We start from the raw sequence: 22,830 nt of genomic DNA on the forward strand, positions 1-22,830 counted from the left end.
CCATCTGTCATAGTTGAGAGAGGTGAAAAGAAAAAAAAACAAACAAAATTTTACCACATGGTAGGTCAGTGGTTAGTTTTTTTATATCAGTAGAAAAAGAAAGACAACAGTGAGGCCAAAGGTCCAGTGTGACCATTAAAGACCACATTCCCAACCCACTGCATTCTATTTTCTCACAACATTGAGGCTTGAATCAAAGGTCACCTTGAATATAAAAATTCAGCGTCAAGTAAAAAAAAAAAAAAGGAACCACAACCAAAAGCAAATGTGATTTTCACAGTCTGTGTCCTTTCATCTTTAGTGACTTGGCAATTCTCATGAGTTAATTTGATTTGTTTTTTGTTTATTTGACCTCTGTTTTAACTGAAAAAGCAAGTGACATTAATGTCTTCTGTAATGCCAGGGAAAGGGTAACTGCTACAATTGAGTGATTTCTTCTTATTGTACCTAGCTAAATTCCTCTCCTTTTCTCCCTGTATACTCACTCTTTTGGTGAACCTTTTCCATACATGGGTTCTCTTACCACTGCTATGCTGATGATACTCAACTTATATTCTCCTTTCCATCCTCAGATACCACAGGTTCTGCTCGGATCTCAGCATGTCTTGCAGACATTTCATCATGGATGACGGCTCATCAGTTGAAGGTCAATCCTAGCAAAACCGAACCTCTGATCATCCCAGGTGTTTCATCCCCAAGTCATGATCTTGCAATATCCCTGCAAAATCATTTGATCTCCCCTTCAGTCACAGCTCACAACCTTTGGGTAACCATGGACAATCAATTGTCCTTTTCCTCACATGTCACTAATGTGACAAGCTCATGTTGGTTCATTCTCTACAACAGGGGTGTCAAACTCAGGCCCTCAGGTGTAATTATATTTGGCCCGCGAGATCATATCAAATGTGCTTTACAGCTGTCTAGCCACATGCCCTGCTAATGCTACAAGTCCCAGAATGCCTTGCCACTGTATTGACGCATAGTCACGAACAGCAAGCGACCCTCATTCTCTGTTGACAGTCGTTAACAACCATGCTACAGTCACATCGGGCAAGTTAACTCCACCCTCCACAAAAATGGCCAAATAATATATAAAATATTGATGGACAATATGAGCTTTCAAGACAGGTGGGAGGCAGATTATCTGTTCACGAATATAAAGGACAGAACTGTTTGTCTTGTGTGCGGAGCTAACGTGTCTGTAATGAAAGAATATAACATAAGAAGACATTAGTCGAAAAGTTGGATTTTCATTGAATGAAATTATTATTTTTGGTTCTTTTGTTGTTGGTTTTGAAAAAGATCCACTTTAAAAAGGAACTTAAAATGATACAGTGAGAGGCATAATTTATTTTATTTATTTAAACAAGAAATGAACGCCACTTGGGGGGCACGGTGGCTTAGTGGTTAGCACGTTGGGGGTTCGGTTGGGGGTTCCCGATTCCCGCCTCCGCCTTGTGTGTGTGGAGTTTGCATGTTTTCCCTGCGCCTCGGGGGTTTTCTCCGGGTACTCCGGTTTCCTCCCCCGGTCCAAAGACATGCATGGTAGGTTGATTGGCATCTCTGGAAAATTGTCCCTAGTATGTGAGTGTATGAGAGTGTGTGAGCCCTGCGATGGGTTGGCACTCTGTCCAGGGTGTATCCTGCCTTGATGCCTGATGACGCCTGAGATAGGCACAGGCTCCCCGTGACCCGAGGTAGTTTGGATAAGCGGTAGAAAATGAGTGAGTGAGTGAACACCACTGATGTGTCTTTTATTTAAAATGTAATTTCTTGAGTTTGTAATATCAAGCTCCGGTTGTTCCAAATCCTGTGTTCAAGCAAAACTAAAGTTTCTTTCCATATGAAAAAGGTTGAACATTACATATCAGTTGCAGTTAATTTTTCAATAAATATTCAGTTTGGCCCGTGACTTTATCTCAGTTTTATATTTTGGCCCACTGTGAATTTGAGTTTGACACCCCTGCTCTACAGCATTAGAAAGATTTGGCCATTTTTGTCCACACAGACTGCTCAGGTAATTGTTCAGTCTCTAGTGATCTCAGGACTGGACTACTGCAACTCACTGCTGGCAGGTCTACCTATGAATGCAATTCGTCCACTGCAAATGATCCAAAATGCAGCTGTACGACTTGTCTTCAACCTGCCTAAGTTTTGGATACCACCCCGCTGCTGCGCTACCTCCACTGGCTTGTGGTAGCTGTACGCTTCAGATTCAAAACACTGGTGCTTGCCTACAAAGCCAAAAATGGGCCAGGTCCCTCTTATTTCAAAGACATCGTCACTCCTTGCACTGCACCTCACACCCTCAGAGCTACCAGCACTGCTCAACTGGTCCCACCATCTCTCAGAGTAAGAGGTAAGTATACAACAAGACTCTTTTCTGTTCTGGCTTTTAGATGGTGGAATGAACTTCTCTAGATGTCCAAACAGTTTCTTCAATCTTCAAGGACGGATGAAGACCAACTTCTTCATGAAATACTTGAACTAGCACTTATATATGTGTGTATATGTGTAGTATTAAAAAAATAATAATTTAATAGTCTTTTAGGCTAATGGGATCTTAAGGCTGTAACCTAGTAAACCAGAATTAATGTATTCAATGATAGAGACTTAAAAGCACTTTTGTACTTTGTTCTGGATGTAAATGTAATGTTAAATCTAAATGTAAATTGCCTCCTGCAATTTAAATGCAACAAAACTTCAACTTAAGCAAAAAATACCCACAAAAAAATGCAAAAGACCAATGATGACTTTGGAAACACTTAGACCACTTAAGAGGGCTGCAAGCATCTTTTATTCAGTATTTACAGTCGATCACATCATCAATAGCACAAAGAAGGAGTGTGTTCAGGTAGAACTGAAGGTTGTTCTCTATAAGGGAACACACCACCATTCATTCACACACAGCTTCAGTGCAACAATGAGAAAACCCAATTACTCAGAACCAATTCTTGAGAACATTTATGCTGACTTGTTCGTGCACAGAATCGGCATTGTTATTATCAAATGTTATTCAAGTTTTTTTCAAACATTAAGGAGATCAATCCAAAAGTTTAGAAAAAAAAAAAATGTACACAATTTCCCATACAGATTGTAATGAATAAGCCAATTTATTTTTGGTGTATGGATTTCTATTTGAGCTATATAGGAAATTTGCTAGCAAGTACCAACATTTCCAAAAACATCGGGTCATTTAGACTTGCAGATGTGGTTTAGGACACAGTGGGACTTCCGTTGTCTATAAAAATGAGCCAAATGTCATTTTGGACAACCAGATTGATATGTCTACTTGGCACAATTACATACTAGACCAAGTTTGGAGATTTAATTGAACTGTAAAGCTGTATTTCAAAGCTTCATAAAGCCATTTGTAAATTTGTAAACTAGCTACATTAGCCTCATAGCTCCATTGTAAAAACTCAGATAGCATAATGTGTCAGCTTTTCAATGTCATTCTGGCTAAGTACTCGACATTAACCTCTTAACTCAGATAGGAAACTAAAGACAGAGAAATTGTCTATTTTTTCCCTCCTGAACTTTTTCTTTAAAAATGCAATCAGTCTTTTTAATATTATATAATGCATCTATTGTTAATAATAAAAAACAAAAAACAATCAAATATCCAGACACATACCAAACATAAAATGACTTTCAAACATACACAGTCATTAATGACAATAAAAATAAATGGTATTTCTTCCTAATATCAAATAATTTAATTAATTTATTATAAAATGACAATGCAAGTCTTATTATAATTCTATCTTAGATTTATACCTATAAGAATTCTATGGTCACACTTAAAATGTAATATATACTGTATATATTAAAAGAAAATGGACACATATACATTGCTTTTAAAACTAGGATGAATTTCAATATTTACACACATGTCCTCATTATCTCAAATATAGTTGATTAACATGGTTTGTTCTTAAGTCTGCTTGGGCATGCAGGTACTGTAAGTGATGCTAAACTGGAGGCTTGAATATTTCATACTCATTAGCCTCGCAGCTCCAGGTCACAACTAATAATGCAAACATCTGACATCAAATTTTGGTTGATCCACTATATTTGGGGTAAAATGAGGAAGACATTGTGTTGCACTTGTCAATTTAAACCAAAGTACTAGTGAAATCTTAGTATTTCAAACCCTGATGATATGGCCATATCTCCTAACAGATTACCCACAATGCCCTTGTTGTACAAGGTGAGATGCACGTATATCTGGCTTTAAAGTACTATTTGCCATATTTCTCTTTCAGTGTTGCTATTAAGTCAGAATCCATTTCATTAATAATACATTTGATTTTCTTTAATACATATTGCTTAGCTGGGTAAAAAAAAGAAAAAAATTGTTCATGCATCATCGCAACCCCTGGCTGACAGAACGCAATGAAAGTCGAAGCTGTTAAACCCGCAAACATACAGGATGAGACAGAAGATACGGTTCTGTAAATAATCCTACAAACATGACATGAAAAATGCAATGTGTTTGTCAAAATAAAATGTGAAGTATTTTTTAAGCAGTGGGTATAATGACATTCTTACAGTCATAAATAAATAAATAAATAAATAAATAAATAAATCTTGGTCTTCCTGGTTTGGATGGACAGACAGCGACTTCAAAATGCAGACATGGAAGAAGTAACAGACAAAGGGAAGTGGCAGAGATTCTGGGCGAGCTAATCAAAGCCCGTGTGACATCAATCAATCTGACAGTTAGCTTCCTGCACCACGTTACTGGACACATAACTGATTCTTTAAGCTGTGAGGGAGGAAGACAAACAGAGAGACACAACATCAGTGCACAGAGTAAATATTAGCATGCACTGTAAAAGGAAAGCATGTTACCTTAAAGCAGTAATTTAGTCTGTATTCCGGTGGTTATCTGCTGTCAAATAGCACTTGATCAAGCAAATCCAATTTACTTACATTTTATTATCCGACAACATGCTCCAAAAGTTACTCAAGCTAACTTGAGGTAATGAAATCAATGTGTGCATGAAATATAATTAGACTGACAGATTGATGACTTGTGAGAGGCCACACCTTCTTTACTGAGACTAACAGATAAACAAGCCGAACTTGTGCCTTATCTATATGGACATACTCTCACTTTTGCTCTTTGTCTTGTTGCTGTTAACACATCCCTCTTATCAAACCTGTTATAGCACATGAGGGGCTTAACAAGTGGTCATTGTAGTCCTTTTGCCATAGCTGGAGGTTAATAGCCAGAGTGTCATTTATATGAACTCAGAATAATGGCACCTTGGCTGGAGTGCTGAGCTGGGGGAATTTCTGGATATAAAGCTGTAAAGGACAGCTTTAGGTGCATTTAAAAAAGAAAAAAAAAAAAAAAATATATATATAAGTAGATATCTATATATAGATAAGTAGAGGGATCTGAGCAATATGGGAGTGAAATGGTATAGGTATTGGACAAGTATTGCACAAGGAGTCGACTGGTTCAAAGTACCTCAGTAGTGTTGGTGGGATAAGTAATAAATCCATTGACCAAGAATTACTGGGTAAATAGCTCACTCTCATTGAACCCTTTAGGCATTTGTAGATTTTTTGAATTATTATAGATTTGCAGCAGCAGTATTATGTTTAAGGCGGTGCTCATGGTTTGGGCATTGCAATATAAAACCATCTGGATTTAAGTCAAGGATGTCCTGCTTGCTCAAATGGTTATCAAAGCAACAGGGATTACATTTTTCTCATTAAGGTTCACAACATAAGGTTCACCAGCGCAGCTTTAAATAATGTCAACTTCAATCATTTTGTTTTCTTCTAAACACCAAAGCCATCAGATTTGATTCAGACAACCTATCATCTACCTATGGCAACTAGTCAGGTTATCATCTGGACAATTTACTTGTGGCTTCAAACAAATCAATATTTCAGTATTGCATAGTAATACATAGCAATGACATTTATATTGCTCAAGAGGACAGTTTTTAGGTGTTAATTATTCTACACTGCCAAAACAGGTGTTCCTATTTTTCAAGATAGAAAACAAAGCATCAGTATCATAGCATGACATTTTAATGGTCTGTTTGAGTTGGGTGAAAGACAGGGAGTGCCATTGTTTAGCCATTACCTTGGCAACTGAAGGCCCCTGATCTGTCTCGACAGCACAGTCTACATCCCAGTCAATTGTTCATCCCTTTCAAAATGCCAAGCTTAAAGGGCAGTATTAGGTTAGTAAAAATGGGCAAGTTTCTAAAACACAAAGAGGCGTTCATCTTTCTTCTGTTTTTCCAAAGCATCTGCATAATTCAAGAATATATTTAAGGCAGACACAAGGTCATTTAGATTGTCTCAAATTAAAGTCCACCCCTTCTTAGTAGCAGAAATAGACCTCAAAATCTCCAAGATTTCCATTCCTGTGTGTTTCAACAATCTTTAAAAAAAAGACAAATGACCTAATAATTTCCCACTTTTTTCAATTTTATAACCAGTCTGATCTGAAAAATGGAAGCAGATTATTCATTTCATTCCCAGCATGGGCCATCTACATATTAATGCGCTGTACAAAATTCAGATCCTCAGTTCACTGTAGTGAAAATGTACCGTGGGCCTTAGCTTAGGGTTTATTAATATGCATAAGCTACGAGCATTTCTGCCTGTGCGACAAGACTTCTTTCTCTTTAAAGATGAAGGAATTTGAAAGCACTATCTATTGCTGAATTTTACCAAGTCCCACCAGAAAGCTCTGGAATAAGCTGCTCTTGGAAGTGCTGTGCTGACATACAGACCATCTTAAATGTATTGTGTCAACAAGCTGGCATAGTTATCGCCGCTCATGTGCCTTAGCTAGTACAAAGTAGTGTTTAAACAAACTACTGATGTTGGTATAAACATATATACCCTACTTGTACCTCTTGTTATACCTCTGTATTCTGAGGCTGCTTACATTGTGAGTGCTCTTCTAATGCAATGGCTGTTGCAAATTCTGTGCTTTGGCAAGTTGTCTTCCACTTTCAACAACTCGTTGTGGGACTAAACAAGAGCTTGATGCCACTTGGTGCTTTTGCGAAAAGTTTAATTTAAATAAAACTGGAACTCTAGAACCATACAATATGTTTTGCTTATGCTACAACACAAACACTTCCAATAAAATGACCTGTAAAAAAAAATTCAGTAGTAAAAATGCTGCTCGGGGTTTAGCAGATTCACAATGGTGCAACTTTCAGTGATCCTTTGAGAAATTGTTCAGAGAATCTCTTAGTTTTAGAAGGATTCACTTGCCATATGGCTTACTTTGGTCTTTGCTAGCTCTCGCTACAAAGCGAATAACTAATTACTCGAGGGAAAGGAGGTCGACTTTGTACATGAATTAAAAGAGAAAGATAGAACAGATGGCATCTATTAGCAGGTGAAACTCATATTCCGGTCGCTTACTGCGTTATGGAGGATGAAAAGACATCATTGATACTTCAGAGCTCTCTACTACTTTATACCTCTTTTCTTCTAAGCTTGTCGATGAAGACGTAAGAAAGCTTTTTCTTTCCTGTTTGTCCACTTCTGGTTTGTGTTTCGTGGAACAGTCAGGGGAACCTCCCCAGCTGTTTGGTTGTTCATGATTCACTGAGTGTGTAAGCTGGTTTTCGCAGTGGTGCCAGGCTTGCCTGATGAGACTCTCAGGAGACTTATGAAAATTGATTTACTCTATTTTCTGCTATGTTCCTTAGGCTCTCATTTCTTTTTCTTTATAATTGCTTTTCTCATTGCTTTATGTATTTGTTGTAACATTAAAACATTGCATTTCATTTGTATGAACTACAATTCTCTGCTTTACACAATTTATTATTTTTATTAGAATAATTTATTTAGAATTCCTGTTACATTTCAAATTTCTACTCTGTCCCTTGAGCTGCATTTTTATGTATTGTTTTTTAAATGCATTTGTTACATCCTTCAACATTTTTTTTATTATTTATCTTCTAGTTACTTTGATTCCTTTTTTCAATATAATATACATCTTTCCTTATGCTTTGCTTGACATATTATAAGCAATTTTTTTTTCTTGTCTTTTTTCAGTATTTGAATTTGTTTAAATTTTTTTTTTGGATTTTGTCCAAAGCTATTCCTCCTAAATAATGCCCAGGCATCACTAAAGTCACCATATACTGTATCATCTTGAGTAAGCCTCACAAACATTCTCAAAAATATATGATGCTCTACAGTTTTGCTGTAATGAGCCAACAAATCTGACAGAAAAGCAGGTCATGAAGCTGTATCTGAACTACAACAAATTTTGGTAAGCATCTTCAGAAACATGCCCTGAGCCTGTATAACAAATTCAGAACAGTACCACTTACTTGTCAAATGTTACAATGATGCCCAAACTGCCATTTTTGCACCGTTTGTCTAATCCTCATCAAATTTGGCTGACATCATTTTGCAACCTGTCTAAATAAATACTATCAAAGGGAGCATTAAACATTACAACTGATGAAAAAACACAGTAAATACATTAGATGTTTTAAATTTGCAAGAAGTTTGTAGTAACAAACTAAAAATTTCTGTTGAATCCCTTTGCCTCAAGTTATAGCTCTTCTTTCCTGCAATTGCTTAGGCAAAACATGTAGCACGTCTGTGAATGTCTGGATGTTTGGTCCCCTAAAAATCCTGCTTGCAGCTTTAATAGCCATAATACTATTATAGCCTTAGTGCATCTGCTAGCATTACAGATTACCACTGCACTATAGCACTGACAGATTTATATTTCACACTCAACACAAGCCGCGGTGATCTTTCCTTCCACTCTTTCTCATCACCTCCTGTTTTCTACTCAGATTCCTGTCCTCTTCACGACTTTATGAGCAGGACTCTTGAGTTTTAACCTGGGAAATGAGGAATGGTGTTTGGTGATAAACAAGTCATCCTGAGGCACATTCAAGTCATACTTGTGGGCTTTAGAGAGATCGCAAAGTCTCAAGCTACATCCATCAAAGTCAAACATCAAACGCTCATATTCTCACTAAAGCTGGAGGGTTAAGCAAGCAGAATAAAGGTGGATTGTGAGTATGAGTCACATACTGCAGCATTCAGACACAAGGAAGAAAAAATTAATCTCATAGCTGCCAGTTTAGCATTACACTCACTTTAAGAGTCTTTTTTTGCTCTTGATAGCATGAAACTTTGAAATTGACCTAATTAGCACACTAATGTTTTCTTTTTGTGTGATGTGCACTGAAGCCAGAACAAATCATTCTTAGTTAGAATATCAGCTAACTAACCAGCTAAGTTCACACTCCTGATTAGACATATTATGATCAGTAATGCAGATGAAACTTGTAACCATGAGGTTGTTTTTTTTTAGCTGTAGCTTGGACAAACAGTTATTTTTAGCTACACGGCAATGTTGAAATATTGCAAATGAAATAATTTATTGTTAGTCTCCTCACGTTCATGTCCTAAAATATGACTTCTTTTGGTCAGGATATAAAAACGCACTTGGCATCACTAAAATTTTCTGAACTTTTTCAACTTTGAAAGCTGTTCTGTGACCAAAAATGAATAAATAAATAAATAAATGTTAGAGACGGCAGTGCTTTTTTAAAAGAGGTGCACCTTGCAACCTCTTCCCTTAGGATTACATGTAGAATGTGCTGGCAGCTGAGGGGGAAAAAGGGCAAGTGTGAAAGTAACAATCAATACTTCTTGTTTTGTCTCTACTCTCTGTGGAGACGTGTTTATTTTTCACATGGATAAACTGCAGAGCTACACAGAACATTCGAAATCGAGAGTAGGCTATAATGTGAGACAGAATTTTCCAGCAAATTAAGAATGGCGGAATGCTTATTTAAGGCAAAAATTGAGCAATGTCATGAGGTTCTTGGATTAACTTTTTTGATGGACTATTCGACTATCCAGTTTCAACAAAAATGTCACTTTTATAACAATCCCGTTAGTTGCATGTTGATTGGAAATGACAATTTGCAGTTTGATGTTAAAATTCTAAAAGAAGAAGAAGAAGAAGAAGAAGAAGAAGCATCAGCTCCAGCCTCACTGCTTTAGGGTTTGAGGCACATTAACTCCTCAATTGTCTGATTGGATGTAATGGAATGATGAAAGTTTAAGACATAGTTCTAGAGAGCCAATGAATCAGTAGACCTCAGAGACAGATATGGTGTTCATAGAGGTGTGTATCATGTTTGGAGGTTCAACATGGAAGACTGAGAGATTGAAGAATATTTTGATATTTTAAGCAATGGAAATAAAGAGTGTGGATAACGTGTGAGAGCCTGATAAGCCTATGGACCATGACCATATGGCCTATGGACCACTATCATTTTGGAAAATATGAGTAAGAAGTTGATAAATGTGATGGTAGATTATTTTTCAACATTGTGGATATAGTGGGCTTGTCCAATCAGAGCAGCAATCATCAATTTTAACAATCACATCATTTCTTTTTCTCTCTCTCAGTCTCCTCACGAGTCTCGAATGTGACTTGCCATTGATTTATGCATGGAAGAAGTTTCCCTATAATAAGCTGCATTATAGGGCTGCTGAGGCATGAGAGAATTTAATCTGCACCACCTGTAAGCCAAAATCTATCAGGGACAGTGTGACGGATGTACAGTAAGAACTGACATTTTACATTCACAAAAGCCCAGACTGGGGCTTATCAGACAACACACACACACACACACACACACGCACACACACACACACACACACACATATTCTGGATTCTAAACATTAAGCATTACTGTGTATGCAGTGTAGAGTGTGACTGTATCCTCACTTGTTTTGGTGTTTGGAGCCCTGCAGGTGTGCGTGGTACTGTGCCACGGAGTTGAGCGTGACGCTGCACACGTCGCAAGTGTAGCTACGCTTCAGACCTGCAACAACAAGCCAGAGGCACATACACACTCGCTTAGCAAAAAGAATGCAGCTCAACTCGACACACACGGCAACAATTATAAGCATGGAGTCATGTAGCTCAGATCCAATCCTCACAAATCACACAAATGAGCTCTAGAGAGGGAGAGAGAGAGAAGAATATAATTAATATGTATGATGTTGGGAGATCTTTATTAATGTGACATCAGAGGGCATTAAGAGACACGGAATTAAGTCACGGAATATTAAATCTAGAGCCATTTCCATAATGCGCTATTTCATAAGTGTGATTAAATGAAGGGGAGAAAATGATCCATCACTGGTGTAAATGTGAAAGCCGCTGTAACGTGCACAATATAAACAAGACTACCAGAGATACACTTTTATCACCAGGAATATACACACACAACAAATTATCGCAGACATCTATTATTACTTACTAAGCAATATCTACTGATGTGTGCATAGTGTTAAATCTTATTCAGGTGTGATTAGCCTTTAGAATGGTCAGTTCCATGCATCCTTGTGTATTTGTATCTACGGCATTTCCCAGAGTTTCTTATACAGAGCGACTTAAATTTGATTTAATTTTATACAACAACTGAGCAATTGAGAGACATGGGCCTTGCTCAGGGGCCCAGCAGTGGCTGCTTGGTGGACCTGGTGTATACACAGTATCAGATGCAGTTCACATGACCAGATCAGTAGGAGCTGGTCGATTCTCTGAATATTGGCCTGATGTTATTGTTCTGCGTGAAACTGTTAATGCTTGATTTCAGTTAAGACACTAGCCTACTAATCAGAAGGTTGTAAGTTCAAATCCCCAAATCATCAATCAACAGTACATATAAAACTCGGCTGCCAGAATGTTAACCTCCAATAAAAAATCTGCCCACATCACCCCTATATTATTTGATCTTCACTGGCTGCCAGTCTCATCACGCATAAAATATAAAATCATACTGCTCACTTATAAGGCACTAAATGCTCTCTCCCTAAATGCTCTTCTGAACTTCTTTGTATTCCTAGATACCGTTTATCCTCTGCGGGTGGCAGATCCTTTTCTGTCATTGCTCCAACACTATGGAACTCCCTACCCATTGCACTCAGAACCATTACCACTCTGTCTGAATTTAAATCAAGGCTTAAGACCCACCTTTTCAACCTTCACTATCAGTAAATGCATATGTATTAGGAGTCCTTAATTTTTCTGAAATGTGGTGTATGTATCATGTACTATGTAGAGTCCTATCTCTTGTACTGTATGTTTTTGTGTATAGTCCTGTCTTCTGTTATTATCTCATGCAACTGCATGTGATCCTTAGTCCTGGGCAAATGTCCAACGAATATGTATATGTATGTATATGTATGATCCTTCGTTCTGGGCAAATGTCAGACGAATATGCATATGTATGTATATGTATGATCCTTCGTCCTGGGCAAATGTCCGACGTATATGTATGTTACACTTTGAAATACTGTACCTTGTAAAGCGTCCTTGAGCTTGGGAAAGGCGCTATATAAATTAAACATATTATTATTATTATTATTATTATTATTATTATTATTATCATCATCAAGCTGCCACTACTGGTTTATCCTGTATATTATGTCAGAAGATGCATCTTGCTTTTAAGTTCCTTTCAGCTGAAAATTCCTGACAGTGTTTTGGTATGACCGCATTGCTTATCAGCGCACACTGAAATGTGCGTTATATGATTCCAAAAGAATGAATGAGATTTAACCACTCACATCTGTTCAGTAACAAGCAGATGGTGTAAATATAATAATCATGGCACATTGATCTGTTATTGCCGATTCTAGCAGATGGGACGGACACAGTATAATTAGTTTCTCACCTTATTGAGCATAAATATTGGAAGTCTTAAGCACTGAGGATTTTCTAGGACTCAACTCTAGATTTGTGGTATTAGGCCCACAGGCCACAAGCACTAGATAATCACAACTGCAGTGCTCTGAGATTTCTACGGCAAAGTATTGAACCAAAAAGAAGAAGAAGAAGAAGAAGAAGAAGAAGAAGAAGAAGAAGAAAAGCAACAGCCACACCAACATATTATATTACAGCTGTATTAGAGCTTCTTGGCCCCTAATGCCAGTGTAAATCCAGATTCTGCTCTTATAATTTCAAGTTGTTCTCAGCCTTGGTCTTGAAAAGCACCTGTTTCATTGCTATTGTTCTTTTGGCTTCTCCCTGTTTGGGGTTGCCACAGTGGATGATCTGGTTCACATACTGTATTTGATTTGGCAAACGTTTTCCACCGGATGCCCTTACTGAGGCAACCCTCCCATTTTTATCCGGGCTTGGCACCTACACTGACAAATAACTCCTCAGTGACTGGGTCGGTTTGCTGCCCAGGAATCAAAACCATGGAGAGCATGGGATCCTGACAATGGACGTCCAGGGGACAAAAGCACCTGCTTCAGTAATTCCATTAAAGCATTTCATCAAGTTCAACATAAGTACTATACCATACTGAGACGGATTGTCCAGAAAAGCCAGGAAGCAAAACTACAATGCAAACCACTGAATATTAGTTGAGGGAATGGAAGGAGAGGGATATGTGGAAATCAAAGCAGAGAAACAACCACAAAGAAAGACAGACACATAAACAGAAACAAACAAACAAAAAACCCAACTCAAGGGTGAGTCACTCCATTGAACAACTATAAATTATCTGGCAATAAAGTTCTACCATCTTTCCATTGCAGAGCTAGGGATGGGGAGGCAAGGAAGAAAATACAGACACTGAGAAGGGTGATGAGAGAGACAATGAGCGAGAACAAGCTGATCTAGTAGTCTATTTATATATTTAATTATATGTATATTTGTATGTACAGCATTTGGCAGACACCCTTATCCAGAGTGACTTGATTCTATACAACAACTGAGCAATTGAGAGACAAGGGCCTTACTCAAGGGCTCAGCAGTGGCTGCTTGGTGGACCTGGTGTATACACAGTGCTGTGTAATGTGCATACATCTGATATGAATTTTAACATTTATAAATATGCTTGTTGTAGAGGTTAGTGTGGCTGTTCCAAGTTTCTCTTGATCAGATGCAGGCCATATGGCCAGATCAGAAGGAGCCGGTCGAGTCGCTAAACATTGTACAGATGTTATTGTTCTGCATGAAACTGTTAATGCATGGTGTCAGTTAAGACATCAAGCTGCCACTACTGGACCATTGAGAAAGGCCCTTAACCCTCAACCTTTCATTTGGATAAAATAAGATTAATGTATATCCCTTTGGAAAAAAGGCATTTGCTAGTTGTCTTAAATGTAAACAGGATGTGATAAGAAGACAGAACTGTAGACGGTTTATCCTGTATATGATGTCAGAAGATGCATCTTGCTTTTAAGTTCCTTTCAGCTGAAAATTCCTGACGGTGTTATTGGTATATCTGCATTGCTAATCAGCGCACACTGAAATGTGCGTTATATGATTCCAAAAGAATGAATGAGATTTAACCACTCACATCTGTTCAATAACAGGCAGATGGTGTAAAAATAATAATCATGGCACATTGATCTGTTATCGCCGATTCTAGCAGATGGGACGGACACAATATAATTACTTTCTCACCTTATTGAGCATAAATATTGGAAGTCTTAAGCACTGAGGATTTCCTAGGACTCAACTGCTCTAGATTAGTGATATTAGGCCCACAGGCCACAAGCTCTAAATAATCATAACTGCATCGCTCTAAGATTTCTACGTCAAAGTATTAAACCAAAAAGAAGAAGAAGAAGAAGAAAAAGAAGAAAAAGAAGAAAAAGAAGAAGAAGAAAAATGCACTAAAGTCATGCTCAAGAAACTACTGGTTGTTTCCATGCGGTAACCAAAAGAAAACAATATTATAAATCCAATAAAAAAATTACCTATGCAATTAATGGCTGGCTAAAGTCAAGAAAAGGTCATATCGAGAAGATTTCTCTCAGCCTCCTTCCTTTCATTAAAGCATTTAATGTCACTCAGAAAACCAGCGATTAAAAAGGAACAGATGAACAAACAGTGGCAACTTACAGAGGGAGGGAATGCCTTGTCACTGACATGACAGACAGGCAGAAAGGTAACAGTAACAGTAGGTTACTGCTCCCATAATACTAGTGTGATTATTATAGCAAATGGAAGGTTTTTATCTTTCATTATTATGTTTCCTAATTTTGTGTGGTGGCCATAGACAAGTCTTTTCCCACTGATTCCAGTGTGGAACTTTGCTATGGGACATTTAGCTCCTACTGTATAATCCCCTTGGTAGCAGCTATATTAGAGTTTCTGGACCCCTAATGCCAGTGTAAATCCAGATTCTGCTCCCATAATTTTACGTTGTTCTCAACCTTGGTCTTGAAAAGCACCTGATTCATTGCTATTGTTCTTTTGGCTGCTCCCTGTTTGGGGTTGCCACAGTGGATCATCTGGTTTACATATTTGTTTTACACCGGATGCCCTTACTGAGGCATCCCTCCCGTTTTAATCCGGGCTTGGCACCTGCTCTGACAAATAACTCCTCAGTGGCTGGGTCGGTTTGCTGCCCAGGAATCAAATCCATCGAGAACAATGGACCTCCAGGGGACAAAAGCACCTGCTTCAATAATTTCATTGAATTAAAACATTTCAAGTTCAATGTAAGTACTATACCAACTGAGACCGATTGTCCAGAAAAACCAGGAAGCAAAACTAACTGCAATGCAAGCCTCTGAAAATTAGTTGAGGGAATGGAAGGAGAGGGATATGTGGAGATCAAAGCTGAGCAACACCTACAAAGAAAGACAGACACATAAACAAAAACAAACAAACAAAAAAACAACTTAAGGGTGAGCCACTCCATTGAACAACTATGAAACTTTTATCATATTTCAATCAAGTTCTACCATCTTTCCATTGTGCTGCAGTGAATCCCTCAAAACACCAAAAGGACACTGCAGAGCTAGGGATGGGGAGGCAAGGAAGAAAATACAGACACTGAGAATGGGGTGAGAGAGACAATGAGCGAGAACAAGCTGATGTTGCAGCTGACTGTACACTCATTGTGTGAAAGATGAGACTGCCTCCAGCAATCCGACGAATTACACAACCCCATCGCATCCTTCTCCTGAAGTTGCTCAGCCATCACACCATTGTTTTGCTCTCCTTTTAAAGGTTATAATGATTTGCAACATCATTACTAATTGATAATTGCAATGGTGAGGCTCCCTCATTAGGACCACATTGACATTTACAGCCTGAGGAAACGGCCGCACAAATTTAACAAACAGCTAGCTCAGACAAACACAGAATTTCTTATTAGGTAGGAGAGAGGGGGAGAGTCTGCAGTTAACAAAAGACATTTGATTTGTTTGCACTGAATAGATTCTTCAATAAAATCTTGGTTGGGAATGAGCGTTCAGTCCAGCATTCTTTAGATTAGATCATATATCATTCATTTCATACAGGGCCACAAAGCAGGACCAAAATGTTAGTAATTAATAATAAAGTATGTATGCAAGTTTCCCTGTTGTGTACATTGTGACTAAACTGAACAAGCAGAAACTCCCCCAACACTATTTAACAAATGATAAAACCAAAATTGTCCTTATGGCCACAGTCATATTACACAAGTTTTTTGTCGGTTTTCCCATCTAACCAATTTTTCTTCCTGCAGTATATAACAAGGTTGGGGACATTTTTAGAGAGTTTTGATCATTTTGTAATCAGAACATTTTTGTAATATTCACTGGTTCTTGTACAGGTGGAGGCCACATAGTCTCAATATTTTTTTACTTTGAATTACATTTCTGTGATGATTTAGGTGTCTGTTTGGGATCATATATCTTGTTTAATCCAGCCAGGTCTTAAAATGAAATTGGTAATTATCAAAATTCATGATGCTATTAATCTTCTAAAGAGCATTTTTTGTGTTGAAATCCATTTTTATATAGCTAAAAAGTCGTTTGCATTTATTTTACATGTTTATTAGGAGTGCCAATATTTTGCAACATTTCTGAAAAAAATACATGTATTTAAAAATGAAATTCTACAATTAGATGTTGATGTATTTTGTACTTTGCCTTAAATCAACATCAAATCTAGGATAGTAAGTAAGTAAGTAAGTAAGTACATAAGTAAGTAAATAAATAAATAAACAAACAGATAAATAAGATGCTCATTTGAAGTGCAAATGCTCTATTGAAGCACAAGCTTTTAGAGAATGATCACCCATTTCATCAAATTTAGAGGGCATTTTGGGATATAACGATGGTAAGATTGGGTTTTTGAAAGCATTTCCAGTCACAGATAAGGTAAGGATAGAGAAAAGACTATAAAAGGATGAATCATCATTTGAGTTTCGTTTTTACACAGAAAACTGTCATTAAAGGCCATGTCATTTCACCCCAAGTCCACTTGCCTTGACCTCTGACTATGCAATTCATATGTTTCTATGGATATAACCTAGCTCTTCTGTCTATTCTACTTCTTAATGTTTGCTCCCTGGACAATAAATGGACTACATCTGACTTTAGAGACAGCCGTGTCTTCGTTTTCACGGAGACATGGCTCATAGGCAGAGTTCTGGACGCTGCTATATCAGCTAGACGGGCTCACCTCGTTTCGTACAGACAGAAATGCAGCTCTGTGCAGTAAGGCTTGCGGTGGTGGCATGTGCATTGACATCAGCACGGAATGGTTCTCTGAACTCTGTGTTTGTTTCTAGTTACTGCTCATCGCTAGAGAAGTTTGTGACTGTTAGATGCAGGCCATTTTATTTACCATGGGAATTCACAACAATTTTCATAGTCGGAGTGTGCATTAAACCTAGTGCTATTGTTAAGGAGGGACTATGTGAGCTCTATGGGGCTACTAGTGATCTGCAGAATGTTCATCCCGATGGACTGTTTATTATGGCTGGAGATTTCAATCTTACATCGGCAAGTGCATTGATGACATGACTGTCTCTGAGTCTATCACCACACGCTCCAACCAGATGCTGTGGATGACTGAAATATAGAGAGCAGGGGACAAGACAGCCTTAAGAACAGCAAGGGCCAAACCATCCCGAGCCATCAGAGAGGCAATGTGCACACAAGCCCAGACAATCCACAGTCACGTCCTAGAAAGTGGAGATACCCAGCGCATATGGCAGGGCATCCAGCAAACACAAACTACCGGACAACTTTACCTGCCTATGACAGTGAAGCCCCCCTACCAGATTCACAGAACGAAGTAGCAGCTAGGAAGACCATCCCTCCTCCAATGACCAGGAACTGTTGTACCTGTTGTTACTGATGTGAGGAGAACTCCAAGTAAAGTTAAACCACAAAAGTCTGCCGGACCAGACAACATTCCTGGTGCTCAGTGAATGTGCAGAACAGCTAGCGGATGCCTTCATTGACATCTTCAACATTTTCCTGAGTAGCGCCATTCTTCTTACAAGCCTCAAGACAACCACAATCGTCCCTGTGCCAAAAACTGTACAGTCTCTTGCCTCAAAGAGTATCATCCCATCGCACTCACCCACATCGTGATGAATCGTTTTGTGATACTTGTCATTAGGCACATCAAGACTCAGCTACCACATTCACTGGACCCCCTGCAGGGTCAATGCAGGGACCGCTCCATAGACAATACCTTTGCAATGACCCTACATCTGGCCCTCAGCCACCCGACAATAAAGATACATATGTACAAATGTTGTTCGTAGTCTTCAGATCAGCATTTAACCCAACCAACCCTCAGCACCTGACTGAAAAGTTCAGCCTGCTCGGCCTGAACACCTCCCTCTGCAACTGTATAGTAGACTTCAGGACCACCACACTAAACACTGGGGCTGTGTGCTCAGTTCTCTGCTGTTCACTCTTCTGACTCCCAAATGTGTAGCAATGCACAGCTTGAAACACATCATCAAGTTCGCTCATGACATGACTGTGGTTTCTCATTAGTAAGAACTATGGGTCAGCATACAGAGAGAAGGAGCCAACGGAGTCTGTATCTAAACTTTTAAAAAACTAAATTGATGGTTGATTGTTGTCAGGAGAGCACAGAGCGACCACCATCCACTGAACATTGACAGATTTTCTGTGGAGATCATCAAGAAATCCAAATTCTTTGGTGTTCTTCTGGTGGAGAACTTCACCTGGTCACTCAACACCAGCTCCATCAGTAAGAAAGCCCAGCAGTGCCTCTAATTCCTACAAAGTCTGAGGAAAGACCATCTCCCTCCCCCTATCCTGACCACGTTCCTTAGAGGGATCATTTAGACCATAGGTCACTAACAGGCGGACCGCGGTCCGTGTCCGGACCCAGAAGCTGTCTAATCCGGACCCGGACCTACAGCCAAAACAAAAGGTTATGATTTAAAACTTGACGAAGTGCTTCTATTTTATCCGGGGCATCTTTTGCAGTCTTTACGGTAGTGGTAGTGGAAACACACAGTCGAATCAAGTCTGTGCATTCCTGAAGTAAAGTTACACATGAAAGAAAGATAGCGATACCTTGGGTTTAACCCTAACCCAAGCCAAGCTAGAGCTCAGTTCTCTCACTCAGATATAAAAGGGAAAGTTAATCACTTTATTTACAGTAAACATACACAATTCTCTTATTTTGAAATGTAGCCCTACTTTTATTTATTTAATGAGAGAACGTTATACATATCTACAATCATACATATGTTCAGTTCTATGTTACGTAACAATAAATATTGTCAAAAGGTTTTTGAATTGTACTGAATTTATTTGATTTGACAGTCAGGTATTGATTGCTTGTAGATGTTGATACAACTACTAGGCTACTTAAATATATATCACACTAACTAGTTAGACATTATGATCTTCCGGACCTTTGCTTCAAGAAATTTTCTCTTATTGGACCTCTTTAAATTTTAGTTGAATACCTCTGATTTAGAGCATCCTGAGCAGCTGCATCACAGTCTGGTCCATAAACTGCATTGTCTCTGATCGCTAGTCTCTGCAGAGGATAATGAGGACAGCTGAGATGATCATTGGAAACTCTTTTCCCTCCATCACGGACATTCATAACACATGCTGACCCCACACAACCCTCACACACACACACTTTCCTCTCGTGCAATCAGGAAAAAGGTACCACAAAAAGGAACTTTATAATATTCAGTATGCACACTGGTCAGCACCCTTTTGTGTACTTTCTCTTGTAGTGTTTGTCTGTTAGTCTTTGTCTTTTGTCTCACACTGTTGCACTTTATTTGGCTAAGACTTAAGTCCTTACAGTATCTCTGTGTTGTTTTACAGTATGTAGCTTTATGTCATTTTATGTTGCACCATGGTTCACTGTGTACTGCATCAGCTATATATTGAAATGACAATAAAAGCTTATAAATATAATTTTTTGTACTTCTTTTGAACAAGCTCGCCTCAAGGACAACTCAAGGTTGGATCCTTTGTCGTGGTCTTTGTAGTTGTAAGATATGGGACACCATTAACAGTTAAGGTTCTCATACCTTTAGGCTGAGATTGGGCTAATTATGTAATAAATACTAAGAGTACAGTGGAATTAATTGTAGATATTTAGCTTAGTTGCAAATAAGCATCTTAACCACAGGTCTTGGTCAAACATCTTCCGGCTTCCATGTCATTTACTTCCAAAAACATCACAAAGGATTAATCACTGAGGGGGTCAACCATCAAAAGAACCTATCTTATGAATTATGTACTTGCCAGTAGAAGGTTGGATTGGTCATATTTACATTTTATGTGAGCAAAATGTTAATAGCTCACTGATCCTAACAAACTTTCTTTTGTCATATACAAAATAAACCAAACAGTAACAGGTATATAAAAATACAATCAATTTGCTTAACTTGTTAATATTGATGAAAGACCAATAAATCAAGCACCAGTTTCAGTGAATGATGGTTGTGACTTCCATACTAAAAATCCTGTGTGCCCTGAGCTGTGCAATGAATAAAAGTCTACCATCCTGTTTCAGGAAGCATTCAGTCCCTGTGTTTTTCGAAAACCTGGTAGTAACCTAACAGTACCTTTATTTACTGACAGAAGTGATTTGAGAGATAATGCGGATCATTTTTTTGTTTCATTTTCCTTCATTTTGGGTGCAGATTTTGGGAACAGTTCTGAAAGAGTGAGGTAGGAATACACACTACATGAAACTTCAGACTATTGCAGGCTACCATGCACACAATGAACTAGCCTGCACCTGGAACTAGCGGTAGGTTTGTGTAGTCCAGCTACTGATATGTTTTTGGGAGGAGATGGGAAGAAACCATGAAGTCCAGCATTACCTTTCATTTCACCCATGTCCAGTGTCTTGCCTAACTGCTCCAGCAGGTCGGCACGTGCTGCATTCTTCTTGTGCTTCTTGCCATCGTAATGTTGTCGCGCCATGCCCGGGTTGTTGAACCACGCGTGGCACAGCTGGCAGTAGCGATCTGAGTCCCCATTCAGCTGTGGCCAGCTTTCAGATGGCATTTTAACTGGACTGGGTGCAACCTCTGAAGGATAGAAAGGATGACAAGTGTCAGTATACTTCAAGGATAAGAATGGAGCGCTTTTTTTTTTCCCCCATTTCAATTGCTGGCCCTAACTTTTCTGATCTTTTCTTTCCTGTCCATTCCTTTCCTTTCCTTCCACTTCCTTTCCCCTCCTTCCACTGCCTCCCCACTCTTTTCCTTTGTTTTCCTTTTAATTCCTCTCCACTCCTTCACCTTGTTTCCCTTTTCCCGTTTGATATCCTTTGTTTTTCCTTCCTTTCCTTTCCTCTCCTCCCTCCTCTCTTCCCTTCCCTTCCCTTCCTCTCAGTCATCTCTTGTTAAGGAAAGAGAGGATGAAATGTATCTCTTATAAAATATTTTGTTAGTCCATCTCTTCTCTTCCTCACACCATTTTCTTTTCCTCTCACTTTCTATGTTAAAAATTAGACAAGAATCCCGCAATTACTAAGAATTGCTTGAGACGGTTCCTTCTGCCTGATTTTGCCATCTGCAGCATCGCCACAGGCTTGGAAATAATGAGCTCTTGCCTTAATCTGTCGCATAAGCAAAAATGCCTGACAATTGGTGGGTGAAAAATAAACTTAAACCCTAATCTGCTTATTGCTGCTCCCTTATCTTTTGTGTGGATGACAACATAACTGACCCTGTGCTGGTATTAAGCAGCAAGTCATGGAAAAACCTCAATTCTGTTTTCTTGATCAAACTTGATTTTTGACCACCCAGATCTTGGTGTCCATATTTGGATTTGTTTGCAGAACAACAGTACGTCTTCCACGGTCCAGAAATCTTGATATGTCATTTTGTCAAATCACCCCACCATAATAAACATTGGAAAGCTAACCAGCTTTGCAGTTTCCAGCTGTTTATCATTACAAGCCAATAGAATCAAACAGAATTTGTTATCAGGACCAAATTGAAGACTATTTTATGTCACTCAACATAGAAACACTGAGGAGCAAAGTTAATGTTTATGTTTTTCATCATAGACAATAGCCAGGCTGATTATTACAATGCTTTCATTTATCAGCAGGAGCTCAGAAATCTAGGACACAACCATAAACAGCAGGCATGCAGAAATATCCTTCATCCCACTGAGATAATCGCACCATGCCAAGGGCTGAGATTTCTTTCTTCTGCCTGTTTTTTTTTTTTTTTTTTGTTAACAGCATTTCTTCCCTTTTACCATTGTTCTTAAGACTTTGAAATGACGTGCTCGTGGTTTGGGCAAACTTTAATTCGGGTAATTAACTTCAGCAAATGAGATGACAAATTGTGAAAGTGAATTAACTGAAGAGTCAAGAGGAAAACATGGCTTACTGAATTCGGTGAAGCGTGACAATATAACAGAACGAAACAAAAGAAAAGTGCTTAATTTCAATGGAAAATCATTTCATCTGAAAAAATTGGCACGTTTCCTTTTTCAGTTTGTGCCAAGAAATACAAGCAGCTGCTGTTTCCAGATTGCCTAGATGCCCACAAA

General features: G+C 38.6%; 1 protein-coding gene across 1 annotated transcript in view; it reads right to left on the reverse strand.

The window, feature by feature from the left end:
• Positions 1-3,880: 3,880 nt before the first annotated feature.
• The window catches only part of zmat4a (zinc finger, matrin-type 4a), a 58,677-nt gene continuing 39,727 nt past the window's right edge, over positions 3,881-22,830 (reverse strand). Inside the window, exons 5-7 of the mRNA XM_060883333.1 lie at positions 21,141-21,350; positions 10,769-10,865; positions 3,881-4,771 (exon numbers count right to left, since the gene is read on the reverse strand). Coding sequence (XP_060739316.1) covers positions 4,744-4,771; positions 10,769-10,865; positions 21,141-21,350 — 335 coding nt within the window. The 3' untranslated portion in view covers positions 3,881-4,743. The remainder of the gene's footprint in view (positions 4,772-10,768; positions 10,866-21,140; positions 21,351-22,830) is intronic.

Source organism: Tachysurus vachellii, chromosome 12, assembly GCF_030014155.1.
Source record: "Tachysurus vachellii isolate PV-2020 chromosome 12, HZAU_Pvac_v1, whole genome shotgun sequence".
Taxonomy (NCBI): Eukaryota; Metazoa; Chordata; class Actinopteri; order Siluriformes; family Bagridae; genus Tachysurus; species Tachysurus vachellii.